Raw genomic sequence first — 19,624 nt, 5'->3', positions numbered from 1 at the left:
GATATTAACCGGAAAGTCTAGTTTCTCTTTTTGAAGTAGTTCCTTCTGTTTGGATGGAGGGAGAGAGAGATGGAGTAAAGTAGATTTAGTCTAAAATTAATCTATCTTCAACTAACTCTACTCTACTCCCCTCCACTTCCCCTCCATTCAAATGAGCTAAATTTAGTAAGAGAATATTTGTTAATCTCCCCTTTTTCCGTGATCCATTTCCCATTCTATTTTTACGGCATCAACACAATTTTTCCTTTTTGTATTAATGATGGATAGGTGAAAGAATTTACAACTTCTATCACCTACCTTTAACCACAGTCAATTCTCAAAAACCTTCTCTTCTTCTGCTTTCTTCTAGGAAAACAAATAAAACAAAACAAATCCCAAAAAATTTTCTTCCCACTTTAATAGTCTACCAAAAATCTCTCTCTCTCTCGCTCGCTCTCTCTCTCTCTCTCTCTAACTCTCAAGGGTTTATGATTGTAAAACCACGTGCAAAAAAATTACTATTGTTCGGTGATTCGGACATGGTAGCGTTAGCCTCTTCAAAACAAAACGCAAAAGATACCGACAAAAACCCCAGATTCCGAATCAGCTGGGTCCACCACCACACACACACGTACACGTACACATTCACATTCACATTCACATACACACACACACACGCACAACAAAACGCTTCTTCTTCAAGCTTCATTCGCCACCCAACCACATGTTGTTGTGACCCCACTCATCTCCTTTTCTTCTTTTTCTCTCTTTCAAACCTCATCAGCTTCAGCTTCAACTTCATTCGCACACTTTCACACTTCAGTACTGCTTTTTCAAAAAGACAGACAGAGACACCTCGGTGATATCGAAAGCCCTAGCCCCTTGCAGCCGGTGGTTATGTCGGCCATACCTCCGGTACCCAACGCCACCTCTCCTCTTCCGGCGACCAACGCCACCTCTCCTACGCCGTCTACCACCAATGCTACAACTATTCTGCCGCCGCTTCCGTCGCCCACCATCAACACAACTTTAGGCCCTCCGCTCCCCGGGCCGCCGGAGCCGCCGAACGGCGGACCGCAGAAGGGGGCGCTGGTGGGGCTGATAGTTGGGATAGGGATCGGAGGGTTAATTGTGCTGATTGGCGTGGGTATTTTCGTAATTTGCTTTAGACGAAAGAGTCGGATGAGACAGGATGATGATGGTGGTCCTTCATCACCACAACCACATGTACCTAAAACTAAAAGTATGATTCTTCTTTTATTTTAATTCAATTTAATTTATTGTTTTAATTAAGTAATTTAGTTATTTAATTGCTTTTTTTAATGATTAGTTTTTGTTCTATTGTTGTGTTTGAGTTACATTGTTGTTGTTTTTGGTAATTCTGTTCTGTTCTCTTCTTTTATTTAATGTTTAATTAAATCAATTAATTATTTAATTTAGTTGTTTAATTGCTTTTTTTAATGTTTAGTTTTAGTTCTATTGTTGCTTTTGAATTACATTGTTGTTGTTGTTGGTGTTTGTAATTGAGTTCTGTAGATCAGCGTTGCGGAGTTCTTTGAGAGATTTCATGCTAGATTACTACAAATTTTACTACATAATTGTTACAAACACAGAACAAAAATGTAATTCAAGACTTAAAAAAAAAAAAAAAAATTTATTATATTGTTGATTTGCGCCACTCACATTCATTGTCTGTCTGTTGGACTTTTGTAGTAAAATGTGTAGTAACTTTAGTAATTGAGTGATGCTTCATGTTAGTGAAACGACAAATTTCACTTAAATAAGCCTTCAAGCATTATAAAAAACTTTACAAACTGACTGTTAATTATTAAACACGAAAAAAAAAAGTAATAATGAAATTTATTTACTATGTTGGGAATGTGACATCAATCACATTCATTGCTACACCAATTTGTAACATATTTTTTTTTGCTAATAATTCAATAGTTGGGGGAGGGGGGGGATTTGAAATTTTGAAACTTGGATGTCTCCATTGGAAATATCAGGAGGTGCCAACGAGTTGAGATACAAGGCTCTTGGCCATTTTGTAAACATTTTATAGTAAGTTTGATAGTAGTTTTAACATTTTATTTTCTGTAATGGTATGAAATAGTAGAAAAATGCCATATAAGAGGAACAATAGGATAGGGATTGAGTTGTAGCCTGTAGGGTAGTGACCAGACTCCTTTCTAATTGGCAAGTCCCAAGGGCTTGCTAATTGAATATTTATGAAAGTTTACTAGTTTTAAGAGTTTCTTTATAGTATGCCTTGAAATGGAAGATTATATAGGAATAAATATTGTATTGGGCTTGTTATGGTTACGGCTTGAGTGTCAAATTATGAAGCATGGTAAATTTGCTAGCTTAATCTAAGAATAAGTTTTGGGAGTCCAACAAAACAAGGTTGGTAACTCCTTTGTGGGTTTACAAAATGAAGGCATGATTAGGAGGGACTGTACATATGGGTTTGCTTTGCAGTGCAAGAATTTTTTTGGCAAGTAGGCATTACAAGATTGATTTTGATGGAAGGTTTGATGTTAAACTGAACACGTCTCTATGTGTCTATACCACAAAGAAATTGTTGAGAGGTGCTACTTAATGAGTATTTGCAATCAATTATTCATTTTTTATGTTAAGGACCAGCTTGCTATCTTTGTTGTGGTTATTATCAGACAGTTATTTCTTTTCAAAATAATGGGACCCTGCTTGAGTTTTTCAAACAGAGCAGTAGGACAGGTTTTAGTTTTATCCTGTCATTTCGCGGTTGCCGTAAGTATGTTTCAGTTTTTCAGATTGTAAGGCTATTGTATAGCCCACTTTGAATGATAATAAAGCATCAGAAAATTTAATCCAAACATCAAGCTATTACTTGTTAAGAAGGTCCTGGTTATCTAATGATAAATAAATAAAAGAATGTCCCAGTATTCTGTAATTCCTTAATCCAATCATAGCCCCTCGTGGAAGAAGAGGTGATGAAAATCTTTCATGTAATTTATGATCTAGTTTTTATGTAATTTCAAAAACATCTACTTTTTAAGATATTGACTCATACTCACTGATTTTTTTTTGGTGCTGATCTTCGATCTCCAGATGAGCATTGGCAACAAAATTCCCTGCCACCAAAAGATGATAAAGTAACATTGTTTCCCAAGCCAACTCCTCCTCCGGGAGTTGTCCATAGCCCCGAAATGGTGCAAGTCACTACTCCCCCTGCATCTTCTTGGACAACTAGTAGTATGGACTCTGATAAACCATTGCCACCACCATCCCCTGGCTACACCGTAGGTCTTTCACAGAGTACATTTTCATCTGAAGAATTAGCCATGGCAACTGATAGTTTCTCCAATACCAACCTCCTTGGTCAAGGTGGTTTTGGTTACGTCCATAAAGGAGTCCTTCCAAATGGGAAAGTGGTTGCAATTAAGCAGTTAAAAGCTGGCAGTGGACAGGGGGAGCGTGAATTTAGGGCAGAGGTTGAGGTCATTGGCCGTGTCCATCACAAACACCTTGTTTCACTGGTTGGATTCTGCATTTCTGGGGCACAGAGAATGCTTGTTTATGAGTTTGTTCCGAATTATACGTTGGATTTTCATCTACATGGTAAGTCCTTTGGGTGATTATATTATTTTGTTTCATCTGTAACTTCGTTTTTTCTTTTTCCCCTTTCTTTTATTTTTTTGTTGGGAGGATGATAGTTCATGTTGGTGTTCTTGGATATAAAATAGGTTTGCCTCTTTTGTCATTACAAATAGATTTCTTCTGTTATTAATGAAAGAATAGAGCAACAATTTATCCTTTCCCCAAGATAATCCATTAAAAAAGGGGAGGTCCATAAGCATAGTCATTATTCAATAGGTTAGCTGCACTTAATTTTTCCTATGTTGGTTCTAAGCCTATCAAGAATTTGCATCACTAGCTCCCAAAGTGCAGGACTACTTGGATGATGATCTCAAGTATTATAAAGTTTCATGAGATAGGAAAAATGACAAGGGGATATAGTTTTCAGTAAAACTGCATAAAAATGTGAAAAAGCTATAAACTGAAAGTATCTACATAAAATATTTAGTAGTATTAGTAGATAAAATTGAAAAAAAATAATTGAATGGGGCATACTTTATGAAATCGATATATATATATATATAAATTTTAGTTAATACATAAATCACTATGAACACAAAAGTTGCTTGCAAAAATGGTAAAATATAAGCAAAATCAGAAGATGACGTATCTGATTTAGAAAAGTTAAGTTGTTGAGGAAATAAAGAGGATGAAGAAGAAAAAAAGATATTTTGCAGTGTTAAATATCATTTGTTCATTCATTTCAAGAGTCCTATATTGATACAAGCCTCTTAAATGCCTTAGATGTGAGTTGGCTGAAAGTATTAGTAGAGAGGTATAAACCTCTTTAGTAACCCTATGTGAGAAAGAGAGAGTAAAAATAGTCAAATTGGTGATTAAACTTCACCAAGTAGAATTCATATAGGGTTTTATTATCTTGAGAGCTTTGATGGTAAGTTGGATCACAATGTGTTGTTCGGATTGATTATGGTTTCTTCAATTTGATTTGGGAGTCTTATAACTGTATTTGTACTTCAAAATTACTATACAATGTTTTATTGGAGACAAATGACATTGCAGGAAAAGGGAGACCAACTATGAACTGGCCAACCAGAATGAAAATAGCTCTAGGCTCTGCCAGAGGATTGGCATATCTGCATGAGGACTGTGAGTCTCCTTTTTGTTCCATCTTTACATTGCAAACATTACAAATCTTTCCTGGTTATAGTTTCACTCTCCTTTTGAGCTAAATCTTCAGGCCAGCCTAAGATCATACACCGTGACATCAAGGCAGCTAATATTCTTATTGATGATAATTTTGATGCAAAGGTAGGGTTTACTAATGGTTTCAACGGATTATTTGTTAAGTTTCATATATGATATATCTATACACGCGTGTCTGCATTTTTATTTTTGATTCGCTGCTTCATTTATATCTGTGATTGAGTTGCAAAAGCTCTAGATTTAGATCTGGTGGGATTATCCTTGGCTCAAAATGGGTCAGGAACATGCAGCCATGATGGGAAAAATTTTGATTCCTTTTTCTTTCTTCCTCTGCCCACAACAAACAAAAGGTTTTGTGCGTCATTTAATTGCATAATGCTGTTTGCATAACATAAGTTATGTGGAAAAACTTCGTTTTCATTTCGTAACTAAATGCTTTTTGAATATTAACTTTTGTGATACAACAATGCACCTGGATCTTTTCTTCAGGTTGCGGATTTTGGGCTTGCTAAGATTGCATTAGAGACTGATACTCATGTCTCCACCCGAGTAATGGGAACTTTTGGGTAAGATCCATTTATCTGTGTTCTTTCCGCAAAGCTGTGCTGCTGCCATGAAGTCTAGTTTTGGAGCAGTCTAATGCTTAAAAAGCAATGATGGCTTGGATACTGCATTTTCTTTCAAACTTTTGAATTAATTGTTTCTCAATATCTTGAAATAATTGTTTCTCAATATCTTGAAATAATCCTGTATTCACCAAATGCAGTTACTTGGCTCCAGAATATGCTGCTAGTGGAAAACTCACTGATAAGTCAGATGTTTTCTCATTCGGGGTTGTGCTTTTGGAGTTGATTACTGGACGCCATCCTATCGATAAAACTAATTCCTTCACCGAAGATAGCATGGTTGAGTGGGTGTGTATACCATTTCATGATCACCAGTCCTTAATTGTTTACTATAGTTTGTCGATGTAATCAGGTTTCATGGGATATAGCTTTTTTTTGTTGATGAAATATTAAAAAGAACAATCACTTTGTTTAATCACTTTTTTTTTGTTTAATATTAAAAAGAACAATCACTTTGTTTAAGACGAAGAAATCTTCGCAGGTATGTGTGTGCATGGGGGGCAGGGGTTTATTCTTTCATGGTGTTCTATTCTGTGTGTTTGTATGTATGTGTGCATGTCTAAATTTGTTTTGGGTGCTATATTAGTTCATTGAGTTGGTTTTATTCTATTTTTTGTATAGGATAGTTGATAACCTTTCACTTATGTATTTGAGACAGTATTTACTCTTCATTTCCTGTTCATTTGAATAAAGTGTGCTAAATTCATAGTCATTAGGCCCTCCTGGCATGCATATACAAGGAAATTCTTGGTGTATCTTCATTTAGTTTAGGCTGTTATAACTTTCATAATTTTCTCTTCTTAAAATATGGAGCATTCTTAATTGCAAAGCTTGAGTGACATGAGAAAAATAAAATTTACTGTTATGGAATTTTAGGCAAGGCCTTTGCTCTCACAAGCTTTGGAAAGTGGCAACTTTGATGCTGTTGTTGATCGAAGGTTGCAAAATGATTACAACTCTAGTGAAATGGTTCGAATGGTTGCTTGTGCTGCTGCTTGCGTTCGTCATTCATCCCGGCGTCGGCCAAGAATGAGCCAGGTAACTCTACCAATTTCTAATGTTGAAAATTTGAAATACTTATCTGTCTAATCATTCAAATCCAAAATTACGAATAAGCCTCCTTGGCCCTTACTGTGTTTGTGAAGTGTATGGAATCTACATTTGGTTTCAATATATTGCAAAGTTTTGGCAGGTTTTTGTCTTTTTAATGTTCAAAATCACCAGTAATTTTATGGAATTTAGATTTTCCTAGCTGACTATCAAATGGAGAAATGGTTTTGAAACTGGTACAAAGACATTCTTTGCAATTGTGTTCAACCCTTATTCATTTTTCATGATGGAATATAACCCTTTGCTATTCTTGGTAAAAAGCAGATAGTTCGAGCTTTGGAAGGAAATCTTTCTCTAGATGAACTAGATGAGGGAATCAGACCTGGGCACAGCAGAGCATTTGATTCCTTCGGGAGTGCAGATTATGATAGTGGCCAATATAAGGAGGACTTGAAAAAATTCAGAAAGATGGCACTGGAAACCCAAGGGCTAGCCACTACTGCAGAGTACAACGTACTTAACGGCGAGTCTGTGGTGCACCAATCTGGCGCAAGCAGTGAAGGCCAACAAACTACCCAAGAGGTAGAATTGGGAAAAGTTAAAAATGATACCCAAGATTTTGATTAAATCTCTTGCTTGGTGATTCCAATTTTCATGTAAATTCACCTACTTTTCCTGTCCTACCCATGCGGAAATTTGTAAGATTATCACGCCCCAGCCGGCATGAGAAACAATCATAGTACCCAGCCATTTGACAGTATTAGTTGATTTTTAGGTTCAAAAAACCTGCTTGTGGCAGAATAGTTGTCCTAGTGGCATATTTATTCATCAAAATCTCCAAGGTTCTGACACCATTTTCTAGTGGATTGGATGGTTTGAGATCTTGCAATGTAGAGAATTCCTTACTGATACTCAAGGGTGCAAACTAATTGCGAGTGGTGTAACTTGGTGAGCATAGGTTATTGGAGTAGGGACCAAGTAGAAATTGTCCAGTTCCTATAGGATCCATCTGTAAAAGTGGGGATAGGGCTAGGCAGCGTGAAATGTGTTTATTTTTTCCTGTGATGGGAAAATGAGAGCTATTAAATCAGCAAGTGGTTTGTAATTATGCGAATTGTTTGATAATGAACAACACAATTCCATTCAGTTTGGTCAAATTCTTTAGAGTTGCATCATCTGTAAGCCTCTCTTTTTTTGGGTTTTTTATTTGGTAATTCCTGGTAGTGGTAGAGGTGGGCAGGTAGCACCAGATTAAACAACCGAGAGCTAGTTCTTTGTTGAGAATCATAATAGGTTTTATTTATTTACTTATATATTATTTTAAGAATAGAATCTTAGAGCACTCTTTTTTTTTTTTTCTCCCTAAAAATGACCTATATTAGTAAGTGCATAATTGTGTAAGTTTGTTAGAGTAGCAGTGTAAATTTACACAAACTATTTATTTTGTATTTAGTTTTTTATTCTTCTTAAAGATGAAGGAAAAAGTGGATGGTAGTTATAGTATGTGAAGAAAATAAATAATTTAAAAAATAAGAAAAATTAATATTTTAATAAAAATATAGTGGAAAATAAACAATACAGTGTAAGTTGTTTTAAAAAGTGAGGCATGTGAAAATAGATATAAATTTTTGCACATGCGAACGCCGACATGCCTAAAAATATCATAATGCCAATTGTAATGTCAAACCAAGAAGTTAAAATCTATCTAGTGGGATTGGAAAGGTGAGGTTACCAATTAGTCTAACAACGTGACTGTCACACATTCCTATAAAAAAAAAAAAAAAAAAAAAAAACTTGACTGTCATACACGACAACCTGGATTATATTACGCATTAGATTTCCACAGCCAGCTTCAGCTTTGCTGTAATTTACTACTTTGTCCTCTCAATTGATGTAAGTGTGTTAAAATTGAAGTCATAGATGCTAAGAAATAACTGAATGTGACTCACAATTAGTTGCTGATGTTGTGGTAGGCATGATGAGCAGCCCACTAATTGCCGTTGTTAACATCATGTCACAGATATGCCACAAGCTACAGGTATTTTTAGATCCGTAAAAATCTCACATATTAGGAGAGAAGAGAAGCTAGTCAACTAGCACATATTTTGACACAATTTGTTAAGAGAATTGATAATTATGTAACTTTTTTTTTTTTAAGAAAGATAATTATGTAACTTAGATAGAAGAAAATCCAGATATTATTAAATCAGATATGGTTCAAAATATACTAATTTTATCTTTTTTGGATATTGTTCAAAAATCCATATATTGTGCATACTCATTTGTCAATATTTGGTATATAATCTTGTCAACCCACCACAAAATATGTCATTTTGAAGAGAAGAGAAGAAAAAGTAAAAATTAAAAAAAAAAAACTTTGTTTTTAGGCATTCAAAAGTAGATTAACTGCGAAAATGTAAATCAAAATAGAAGAGACACGTTAATATCATCAATTGAATAATTGATGATATGTGTTATAATTTTTAAAAATCAATAAACCAATTTAAAAGGGTGTAAATGAACAAAGTTTTTCTTTAGCTGTGGTTAAAACTGTAAAACCGATCCAATACCGAGGGCATAAACGGGATTTCATAATTACCGGCACCGAATCCTCAACAATATCAACCCCACAAAAACAAACAAACAAAAGTTACACAAAACCATCAAATTTCAATTCAAAATTCACAAACCCATAAATTCCCAAAATTTATTTCTTCGTTTCGTTTGTGAAATCCCTAAATTTGAAAAATTCTTAGCTTTGAATCTCTGATCCATGGCTTCTCGTAGGCGCATGCTTTTAAAGGTCATTATCCTCGGCGACAGCGGGTAAATTTTTTTAAAAAAAGTTTCCCATTTTAAATTTAATTTCCGTTTGGTTACTGAGAAAGTGAAGGAAAATTTTTAAATAACTGATGAGTAAAGCGATAAACCCAGCTCAATTGGGTTAATGGTGTTGGTTTGGTTGAGTTGTTGATTTTGATAATGCAGAAACAATAAATGCTATGGTTTTTGGAAAATGAAATTGGTTAAATTTTATTTGTAATTTTTTGTTTTTGTGTTATAATGTAGAATTTTGGGTTAATGTTGCAATGTGGGATATAACATTCAATTTGCTTGATTTTTGTTTTTGGCAGGGTTGGCAAAACTTCTCTGATGAATCAGTACCTTCTAAAACCCAGATCTTGAATTTATGTTTCCTGAGTTTTTTGATAATTTTTTTTCTTTGTTGGGTTTGTTTTTGATATTTGAATGTTGTGTGTTGTTGTGTTGATTAGGTATGTGAATCGTAAGTTTAGTAATCAGTACAAGGCGACGATTGGGGCGGATTTTCTGACTAAGGAAGTTCAGTTTGAAGATAGGTTGTTCACATTGCAGGTTAGAGCAATGTGCATAGGTTTTCTCATATTGATAACTTGTCATTTTTATTTATTTATGAATATGTATGAACAAGGTCTGAGTAATGGGGTATCTATTTATTAGCATTTCATTATCGTCTTGAATGCGAATTGGCCCCTTGTGAGGTCCATTTGTTTTTATTGTATTTTTCATTTAAAGTTTCTGAGGTATTGGGCCATTGAAATGAAGGTGTTTAAGATTCCCTTTTGATGTCATAAGGAATCAGTGTTCCTTTTGGGAGATTCTAGACTCTTTTGGGTTTCAAGATTGTGATGTGTGAAAGTTGTAGTAAAACGGAAATAGTGATTGTCTTTTAGTATTAAGGCTTCAGGAATACTCTAGTTGAACTTGGCTTCATTGATGGCTAATAAATTTTTTTTTTTTGGGTGGGGGGATGTTAGAGGAGAGTGAGTAATGAACCAGTAAAAAAGAGTGAGTTGGTCTAAGTTGAGGGAACAAAAAAAGGTAGAGGAAGGCAAAAGAAAAGTAATGTTTGCTAACCATTACTTTTGCTACTTTCTTGGCTTCAATGTTTGTTCCTTTTGCTAACCATTTTTTCCTTTGATTATCATAACATTTGTAATATATGCCAATAGTATAGAAATTTTCCTATCTAATGTTTAATGCCATATTACCGATGAAAAAGAAAAGTAATGTTTAATGCCATATTGTTTACATAGCTTATACCATTGTTGGAGAAAATAAAATTGCTGATTAGAACTAAAGACCTTGAAGATGCTGGAATAGTTTCACCTACAATCTTTTAAGGGTCGCACTTCATGTTCCTATATACAGATTTGGGATACTGCGGGGCAAGAAAGGTTTCAGAGTCTTGGTGTGGCTTTCTACCGTGGTGCAGACTGCTGTGTTCTTGTGTATGATGTGAATGTCATGAAGTCATTTGACAATCTTAATAACTGGCGGGAAGAGTTTCTGATTCAGGTACTTATCCATTTATTAGTTGCCCAGACAACCTTAATTTATTAATAAACGGTCACTGAAAGTTATTCTTTGTTGTTGATGTTCAGGCCAGCCCTTCTGACCCTGAAAACTTTCCATTTGTTGTGTTGGGGAACAAGATAGATGTTGATGGTGGGAATAGCCGAGTGGTGAGTTCTTTGCCTCCACCTGTCATACTTCTGTCCTTGTCATTGGTAAATCTAGAGGTCTCAGAATTTAGCCAACTGGATTTTGGAATAATAGGTGATGTTATGGAGATGCCTATGCAGCTGCTGTTACTAACGTAATTCTTTGTCTTTTGGTTGCAGGTTTCTGAGAAGAAAGCCAAAGCATGGTGTGCTTCTAAGGGAAACATACCATACTTTGAGACCTCTGCCAAAGAAGGATTCAATGTTGATGATGCTTTCCAGTGCATAGCCAAAAATGCACTCAAGAATGAACCTGAAGAAGAAATGTGAGTATTTTATTTCACCTAAATTTCGCCTCAAGGGTTAGCATAATTGTCTGGGGACCATGTCTCATGAAGTTGAGGTCACTAGTTCAAATCTTCCCTTCTCCCTCTCCTTGGGGCCAAAACAAACTTATCTTATCTGACTGAGTTCTATTATTTTTATTGCATACTTGCAATATTCTAATTGCTGAAGCTAAGATTTATCAACCTACATCCCCTGTTAATTATGAGGTACTGGGAAGCTAAGTTTTCCCTCAACCATTTAGTTTTGGAAGTCATAATGTATGATGGGGCCAGAACTTTCTTTGCAAGATTAATACATAAAAGTAAAAATAAAATAAGGAACAGAGGAAGAAATAGGAAAAGAAACTATTGCTAAAAACCTTGTATATCTTTTGCTGCCATGGTGGCAGCATCTGCATGATTGACTGGGGGTTGTGCTGTTGGAAATGAGGTTAAACCATGCTTGTCAGTTTGTTGCAATTGGATTCAGACAGAGATTCTGTACAGCTGAGTAAATTGAAACAGTTATCAAATCCATGCTTTCATTTCTTCTTTCTGAAACTGTGGTAGTTAGCATTCATGTCTTCATTTTAAATTTCTGTGAATCTATCGAGCAAGTACACTCACACTGCACACTATTGGGCAATTTGAAATTACCATCCAAACCCATTAAGCCCATTCCACTTTTTCTTAATAAAACAATAGGTGGATCATGGGGCATGTTTGACCTCAAAGAATGGGGTTTGATCTGGATACATGTGGAGCTCAACAGCCAGTAGGTCTTGATGGAAATAGTAACAATTTTATGGCCAGCATCGGTGCCACAAGAGGATTGCATTGCATTTGATCACAGCTGCTTTGCAAAACTCCTATCTCTTTAGTAAATGTCAAATGAATTATAATGATCACTGATTTGATGTTCAATCTAGATCTGTCTTCTTGTATTTTAGCTTTTTAAACTCTGGATATATCTTGTTAGATACCCAATTATCTTAACACCATACTAATTGATTTCTCTTTGTTTTTTCTTTTAATTTTTTTTATATTGTTTTTGATAATGGAAGATACCTGCCTGAAACCATTGATGTTGCGGGTGGTGGGCGGCAGCAAAGATCCATGGGTTGTGAATGTTAGAAGCATTCTTGGATTGGAGCTCTTTGTTCTGCAGATTACCAGATATACTATCACTAATATTTGGTGATTTATAAGTCAGTCATTTTAACAATCAATAATATAGGAAAGAAGGTTATAAAATTTTATTTTGTATCATAACTGGGTCAGAAAAGGTATCTTGATTGTCTTTGTATTGGTTTCTGTTTATATTTTATGTCTGTAATCCATATTTCATTTCTGTTCTTCTGGAAATGTAATTTGTACCTGGTTGCTAAGCTGTGAATCTTGTATTGTGAATCTTGTATCACTTATGATAGATGATAATTTTCATATTAAGTCGTAATGGTTGTAGGTTGCATCTTGGATAAATCATTTCTTATTTAGTATTGTGCTCATGATATAAGTTTTGAAGAATTTTCAGAATGCAATATACTGACTCAATTTCTTGGAATTCTGTGCTCATGAAATAAACTGCCAAAATCCTGATAAATGTTGCACAAGGAAAGGAGACTGTAGGCAAACAAGAGGATGTGACTTTCAGTTTCAGGTGGTATTTTTGCCCATTTAGAGTAACCACACCAGCATGCGTAAAGTCTTGCAAAATAGAAAAAAGTTACTTATTTTACACATTTTGACTCAAAAAAATACTCACATCAGTGGGTGTAAAATTGTGCATTTATGCACAATTGCTACGGTACTCGTGCATATATATGCACGGTTACCGTAGCTCTTGCATTTATTATTTTTCTCTTTTTTTTCTCTCTCCTTCGCCAGTCTTTTTCTTTTGCCACTGCCAAAAGAACAAAACACAAATTAGAGAGTGTTGAAGTGAAGGAGAGAACGAGATGGGTGCCTTGTCTGGCCTTGGGTGGTGCCAGCTTCAATCCCACTGCCACTGCCTCCTTATATGCCGCCGGCCACAGCCCCTACACTCTTCTCCATGGCCCTCCGCTTCTCCGCCCAAAATCACTGCCCTTATTGATGCCTTCTCTTGGAGATTGAAGGCCTGGATGGCTTCAGATATTAGTTTTTTTTGGTGATAAACTGATAATTGATATTTTCTTTCACTTGGATTCATGATTATCACCTTCCCCGAAAGACTAAAGTTAATTTTGTAAACATTTTGAATCGTCTAAAAATAAAGCGTTCGATTGAGTTGTTGAACAGTAATTTTTCTAGCATGTGACTTCAAACTTCAAAGTGGAGTTTAGCTTAAGCACCATGTTTTCCATCCACTATAACTATAGGTGCATTGGGTGGAACGGAGATTATGTTATGCCTCAACTCACCTTCCTATCTAGGTCCTTATAGGTGCTCCTCAGGAGTACTATAGTCATGTTTAGGTAGAGTCACTATTTGACATTGCTCTCATTCTTTATTCTAAACAAAACCGTCTCTCGGGGAAGGGATAACTCTTGTCTCACTCTTCTCAACAAAGATCCTATTTAATTCAAGTTTAATATGGAATAAAATCTTTTCCATTTCCACTTGAAATGGTAGTCTATTTCATGATTAATACTTAATTTGAACCATGAAATGAATCAATTTCAAATGGAGAGAATTGTATTATGAAGTAAACTTGCATGTGCCTCAAAATGAGATATTAAAAGTCGCAACGAAGGCTATCTAGCTTTCTGCTTTTTTCCAAAATAATGGGTGTAAGTGCACAATTGCACCTGGACCCAAGAACAGTTATGGGCTCAGGCCCAATGAGCCTTAAACAATATGAATTTGTAGAGTGTGGGCTTGAAACCCAGGTTAGAAGTGTATGAGGATGAAATGACAAACTAAAGATTGCAAGTACTTGGAAACAAAAAGGAGTAATGTAAATAGGCCTCCTCGGACGTAAGCCGAGAGCTGTTCTTATATTATATCTCTCTCTTTTTCCTTTTTCTTTTTAGGTTACAAAAAGTTCCATCCCGTTTCTGTTCTAGGTCCCTCCTTAAATACTCATCTTTTTAATACTTTATCCACGTGTTGCCCCCAATTCCTCCCTTAGCCTAGATATTTCTTTTCTTAGTGCCTTTGAACAGTAACTAGAAGTTTCCCTTCCACTGTTTAAGTGTCACTTCCTCATTAATGCGGCCAGGGTGGTAGGTGCAGGGTCTTTAATGTGGAGGTAGCAGCCTTTACCTTTGATATTCTTCCAACATCGGCGCTTCTAGGACATTCAAGGGTTCTCTCCCTTTAACCATTGGTCTTGACCGTGTCATTCCCTAACCTTTACCATGAAGTCTCAGGTTCTTTGATGTCAGTCCGAGGGGAAAACCATCCTCGGCTGGATCCTCGGATCCTCGGCGTATAGGCCGACCCATAGCACCAACAATCTCTAACCCCAGGGTCAGGTCGGCCTTCCTTAACAAGGCCCAAAAGGCCCACATTCCCACCAGGATCCTTTTGCTCCACACAATAGCCCCTCAAAACTCTAATTTTCGACATCCGAGGAGAAAAATAGGGTTTTGATCTGACGAGGATCCCCTCTACACACTCTATAAGTGATGGCACGTGTGGAAATCGTTTCGCGTCCCAGAAGATGACACTTGGCGGTTTTATTTTCAAAAACGCGCGCATTTATTACTGTAAGTTACTCTTTCTCTGCCACGTTCAACGGTGAGATGGGCATCCAACGGTTCTCATTACTCCACGAAATTTTAGGCGGGACAGACATAATTTCGAGGCCGCCTTTTCGCACGTCGTGACGCTTCGGGAACCCGCGCCTTCATTTAATTCCTCAGGGGGTAATCCCATCAAGACATCAGCCATCATACCTTACTTTGCGTAAAAACCGTGGAGATTTGCACACCTTCAACCTTGTAAGTTCTTGCTCCTATTCTTAACCTTTTCTCCTCAATATTTGTCCTCGGCTATCACTACAAACACTCTCTCTTCTAAAGTCTAGTCTATCGTCCTTCTGTAATGGGAAAATTCAAGTGTCTAGTTGATCCCGCCGCTGGGATGGAAGGCTTTAGAGCCAAATACCATATTCCCAGCGACGTAGGGTTAAAATACTGCCCGGCAACAGCCGTGGCCGGTTCTAGGACAGAGGGAGAGGTTATCATTCCTATGATAGCCTTTATAGAGGGTGGGATGACCATACCAATGAAACCTGTAACTAGGGAGTACCTCCGCAACCATCGGTTGTGTCCCGATCAATGCCTCCCAAACGTTTTTAGAGTTCTAGGTAGTGTAGATGCTCTAAACGAGCAGATGGGTTTAAATCTCACATGGCACGATGTCGTGTTCCTATATGAGTCCCATAAACTTTCTAAGGTAGGTTATTACATTAAATCTCGGTCTAGCACCGTTAGACTAATCTCCTGTCTGCCCAAATCAAACAAAGGCATGAAGGACGACTACTTGATCGTGTCCGGGAACTGGCATGACGGCTTCCACTGCCCAGTTGAGTGGGGGGATCCAGGTGCGACGCCGTAGGATTAATCTCCCCACAACTCAACTTCTCTTAACACATACACACAGAAATGCGTATTCACACTTGCTTAAATTTGTTAAACTTCTATATAAATCTGACCAAGTTTGTTTGTTTGATGTCTTTTTTGCAGATAAGCAACACGTGCGTCCTCGTCTAAGTCACTGTAACGTCGCAGATCTAAACCGGGTACTTCGCTCCGAGGTGTTCGTTAGTGAAGACCTGCAACTTCGAGCTGCTCATCTTATTCTAGGGTACACCCCCCTTTCCAAAGACTTTCAGGAGATAGAGGACGCCATTATTGCAGGCGACCGAAGACGAAAGAGGATAAACGTAGCTCGGCCCCATTTTTTGGACGACCGTGACCTCCCAGACGCTCCTAACACCATTCTGTACAACCGGGCGATAGCAGCAGTCCCCCTTGCCGTGCACTCACAAACAACTGTCATTCCGGAAGAGCAAGGTGTCTTCTTCACACACACTCGACGACGAGATAGATCAATTCCATCTCGAAGACACCGAGAGACCTCGCGGGAACCAGTTTGTGGTACTTTCCGACGAGGAAGAAGAAACCACCGAGGCTTCTGGAATTGCAGGGCTTGTAGTTGCCCTTCCCGAGGACGAATTTAAAGAAGACATGGGACGAATGGAGGGTCTTCTCACTAGTAGGGCTGCTAAGGTTGCAGAGAAGAAGAAAGCGGGAACGTCCCAAGTTCCCGCCTTTACCTCCTCCTCCTCCTCTAGCTGAGCCAAAATTGCCAGCCGAGGACCCCAAGAAGAAGAGAAAGGGGGATAATGAGGGGACGATTACTAAAGACCCCAAGAAACCACGCCAACAACTCCCACCGGCCCAGCAGCAGAAGCTGGACAAGGGCAAGGGTAGAGCCCGTTCAGTTGAACTCGGGGAAATCAGGGATGAGGCTGTAGTGCGCCGAGCACCGACCACCTGGTCCCCCGATCTAAGGCTGGACGGCGCTCCCATCTCCTGCCAGTCCAGTATAAGGGCGGTTCAACAAGGCCATGCCCACCACCTGGCCGAGGTCTTGGAACGTCCTCTTCTGCTGCCCAAGGACATGGAGACCTTGGAGAAAATGGGCCAGCCACAACTATTCCTCTCCCTAAAAAGAGACTTAGCGCTGGTAAGTGTTTCTCCTTTTAACAATATTCGTAAGTAAGTTTGTTTTTGGTACTCCTAACTCCATCATACTTTGTTACAGGCTATTCAGGAGGTCTTTGTAGCTGAAAAGTTTATTGAAGACACTCGAAAAATAGCCAGAACTGAGCTCGAAATCAGGATGGAGACTGAGAAGTCTTTGGGCACAGCCCTCGCTGAGAACGAGAAGCTGACCTCGGAGGTGTCAGATCTGAGGAGAGAGAAAAATGGGGTCGAGTCAAACTTGAAGACCATGAAGACCCAGATAGAAGGACAGCGCAAGCTCCTTCATGCAAGAGATGAAAAGCTCTCCCAAGCTCAAAAGGAGTGCTCGGATCTGAAGAAGCAGTTGGCGCTGATGAAGGAAGAAGCCAGTTCCTTCCAACTCTCTCTTCAAGCTGCCAAGCAGGCAAGTTTCGATGAAGGGGTAGCCACTACCGAGGAGCAGCTGACAGAGGAGTTCGCGGCTTTATGCCGCGAATACTGTCAAAAAGTATGGGGGGAAGCTTTAAACGTAGCAGGAGTTCCTCAATCTTCGGATTTGAGGAAGTCCGAGAACGTTTGGCTTCCCCTAGAAATACAGGAGATTGAAGAGGCTCCTGCTGCTACTCCTACCCCTGAGACAACTCTTCCTGCCCTACCTCCGATGGTCCCACAGCAAATTCCTGATTCTACAGAACCTTCTGGTTCCAATAAAGAGAAGGAAGGAGGAGTGGATGCAGAGAAGGACTTGAGCCAAACAGTGGAACCCATCGTCCTTTCAACAACGACAGTGGATAAAGGAAAGCAGATTATGACTCCTTTTGAGCTGGAGTTGAGAAAGACCGAGGGCACTAGTACCTCTCAGCAAGATCCTCCTCCAACAGCTTAGGACTTAGCTTAAGGCTTCTCTTTTTCCATTTTTTTTTTTTTTTTTGAATTATATGTAATGCATACTCAATTGATTAATGAAGAATGATTTCGTTTACTTTTCACTTGGATTGTCTCCGTTTCTACTTTACTCTTTTTTGTACTTATTACAAAAGTTTCCCATTAAGTCATATAAAAAATTTCTTAGAGTACAAAAATCTGACTCCAAGGATTGTACAATCATAACTTCCACATAATCATGCGTATATTACTAAAGATTTAATACAAGGTGACATAGTTAATACGTTTGAACAATGCCTTGATTAAAAAAGGAAAGAGGACTTCATATAACGGTTAAGCCCTTATAATGCACAACACTGTTTCTAGTAGGATGTAAGATCCGAGGACCATTCCTTACACAAATTTACTCAATACTTAAATATATAAAACTTAAGATCCAAGTTAATAAACAGTAAGGTATTAACATCCAGACACAATCAGAAGTTAAGTTTAATCAAAGTCATAGTCCGAAGATAAATCTTAAACAATCTTTCGTTTAATTCTTCAAAATTGTAACTGTAAATGATAAGACATCAATTTCCACAAGGTTTGTGGTCTGAGGACTACACTTAACCAAATTTCTGTTTGATTCTTTAAAACAGTAACTTCAAATGTTAATTTTCCCAAAGTAGGAGGTCCGAAGACCCGGCATAACTAAGGTTCTGTTTAACAAATGACAAGACATCAATTTCCACAAGGTTTGTGGTCCGAGGACAACACTTAACCAAGTTTCTGTTTGATTCTTAGAAATTGTAACTTCAAATGTTAATTTTCCCAAAGTAGGAGGTCCGAAGACCCGGCATAACTAAGGTTCTGTTTAACAAATGACAAGACATCAATTTCCACAAGGTTTGTGGTCCGAGGACTACACTTAACCAAGTTTCGTTTGATTCTTAGAAATTGTAACTTCAAATGTTAATTTTCCCACAGTAGGAGGTCCGAAGACACGTCATAACTATTGTTCTGTTTAACAAATGACAAGACATCAATTTCCACAAGGTTTGTGGTCCGAGGACTACACTTAACCAAGTTTCTGTTTGATTCTTAGAAATTGTAACTTCAAATGTTAATTTCCCCAAAGTAGGAGGTCCGAAGACCCGGCATAACTAAGGTTCTGTTTAACAAATGACAAGACATCAATTTCCACAAGGTTTGTAGTCCGAGGACTACACTTAACCAAGTTTCTGTTTGATTCTTAGAAATTGTAACTTCAAATGTTAATTTTCCCAAAGTAGGAGGTCCGAAGACCCGGCATAACTCAGGTTACCGTTTAACAAGTGACAAGACATCAATTTCCACAAGGTTTGTGGTCCGAGGACTACACTTAACCAAGTTTCTGTTTGATTCTTAGAAATTGTAACTTCAAATGTTAATTTTCCCAAAGTAGGAGGTCCGAAGACCCGGCATAACTAAGGTTCTGTTTAACAAATGACAAGACATCAATTTCCACAAGGTTTGTGATCCGAGGACTACACTTAACCAAGTTTCTGTTTGATTCTTAGAAATTGTAACTTCAAATATGAGAGCTAGCCATAACTTTGAAATATTAATTGACAAAAGCTTATTTGATTAATAATAATACCTTCTAAGATTATTTACATTCCATGGACGTGGTACAACTCGTTCATCTAGGTCAGCTAGCCTATACGACCCTATGCCTGCTATTGAAACAATGCGATAGGGGCCTTCCCAGTTAGGTCCTAGTTTACCCCATGCTGGGTTCTTAGAAGTGCCTACAACTTTCCTTAATACAAGATCACCAGGTGCAAGTGGCC

General features: G+C 37.8%; 2 protein-coding genes across 2 annotated transcripts; both read left to right on the top strand.

The window, feature by feature from the left end:
- The first annotated feature begins 700 nt into the window (after positions 1-700).
- LOC142636378 (proline-rich receptor-like protein kinase PERK15) lies at positions 701-7,612 on the top strand. The gene is made up of 8 exons (XM_075810583.1): positions 701-1,222; positions 3,070-3,579; positions 4,618-4,704; positions 4,796-4,866; positions 5,251-5,327; positions 5,528-5,675; positions 6,264-6,425; positions 6,762-7,612. Exons 1-8 carry the CDS (start codon positions 877-879, stop codon positions 7,062-7,064), a joined length of 1,704 nt encoding a protein of 567 aa, XP_075666698.1. The 5' UTR covers positions 701-876; the 3' UTR covers positions 7,065-7,612.
- A 1,468-nt stretch (positions 7,613-9,080) lies between these two features.
- LOC142637020 (ras-related protein Rab7) lies at positions 9,081-12,729 on the top strand. The gene is made up of 7 exons (XM_075811312.1): positions 9,081-9,263; positions 9,572-9,598; positions 9,713-9,812; positions 10,629-10,775; positions 10,862-10,942; positions 11,102-11,247; positions 12,312-12,729. Exons 1-7 carry the CDS (start codon positions 9,211-9,213, stop codon positions 12,379-12,381), a joined length of 624 nt encoding a protein of 207 aa, XP_075667427.1. The 5' UTR covers positions 9,081-9,210; the 3' UTR covers positions 12,382-12,729.
- The last annotated feature ends 6,895 nt before the right edge of the window (positions 12,730-19,624 follow it).

Source organism: Castanea sativa, chromosome 5 (genome assembly GCF_040712315.1).
Source record: "Castanea sativa cultivar Marrone di Chiusa Pesio chromosome 5, ASM4071231v1".
Classification (NCBI taxonomy): Eukaryota; Viridiplantae; Streptophyta; class Magnoliopsida; order Fagales; family Fagaceae; genus Castanea; species Castanea sativa.
The sequence above is the reverse complement of the archived record's forward strand: the minus strand, read 5'-3'. Positions and strand labels throughout refer to the sequence as shown.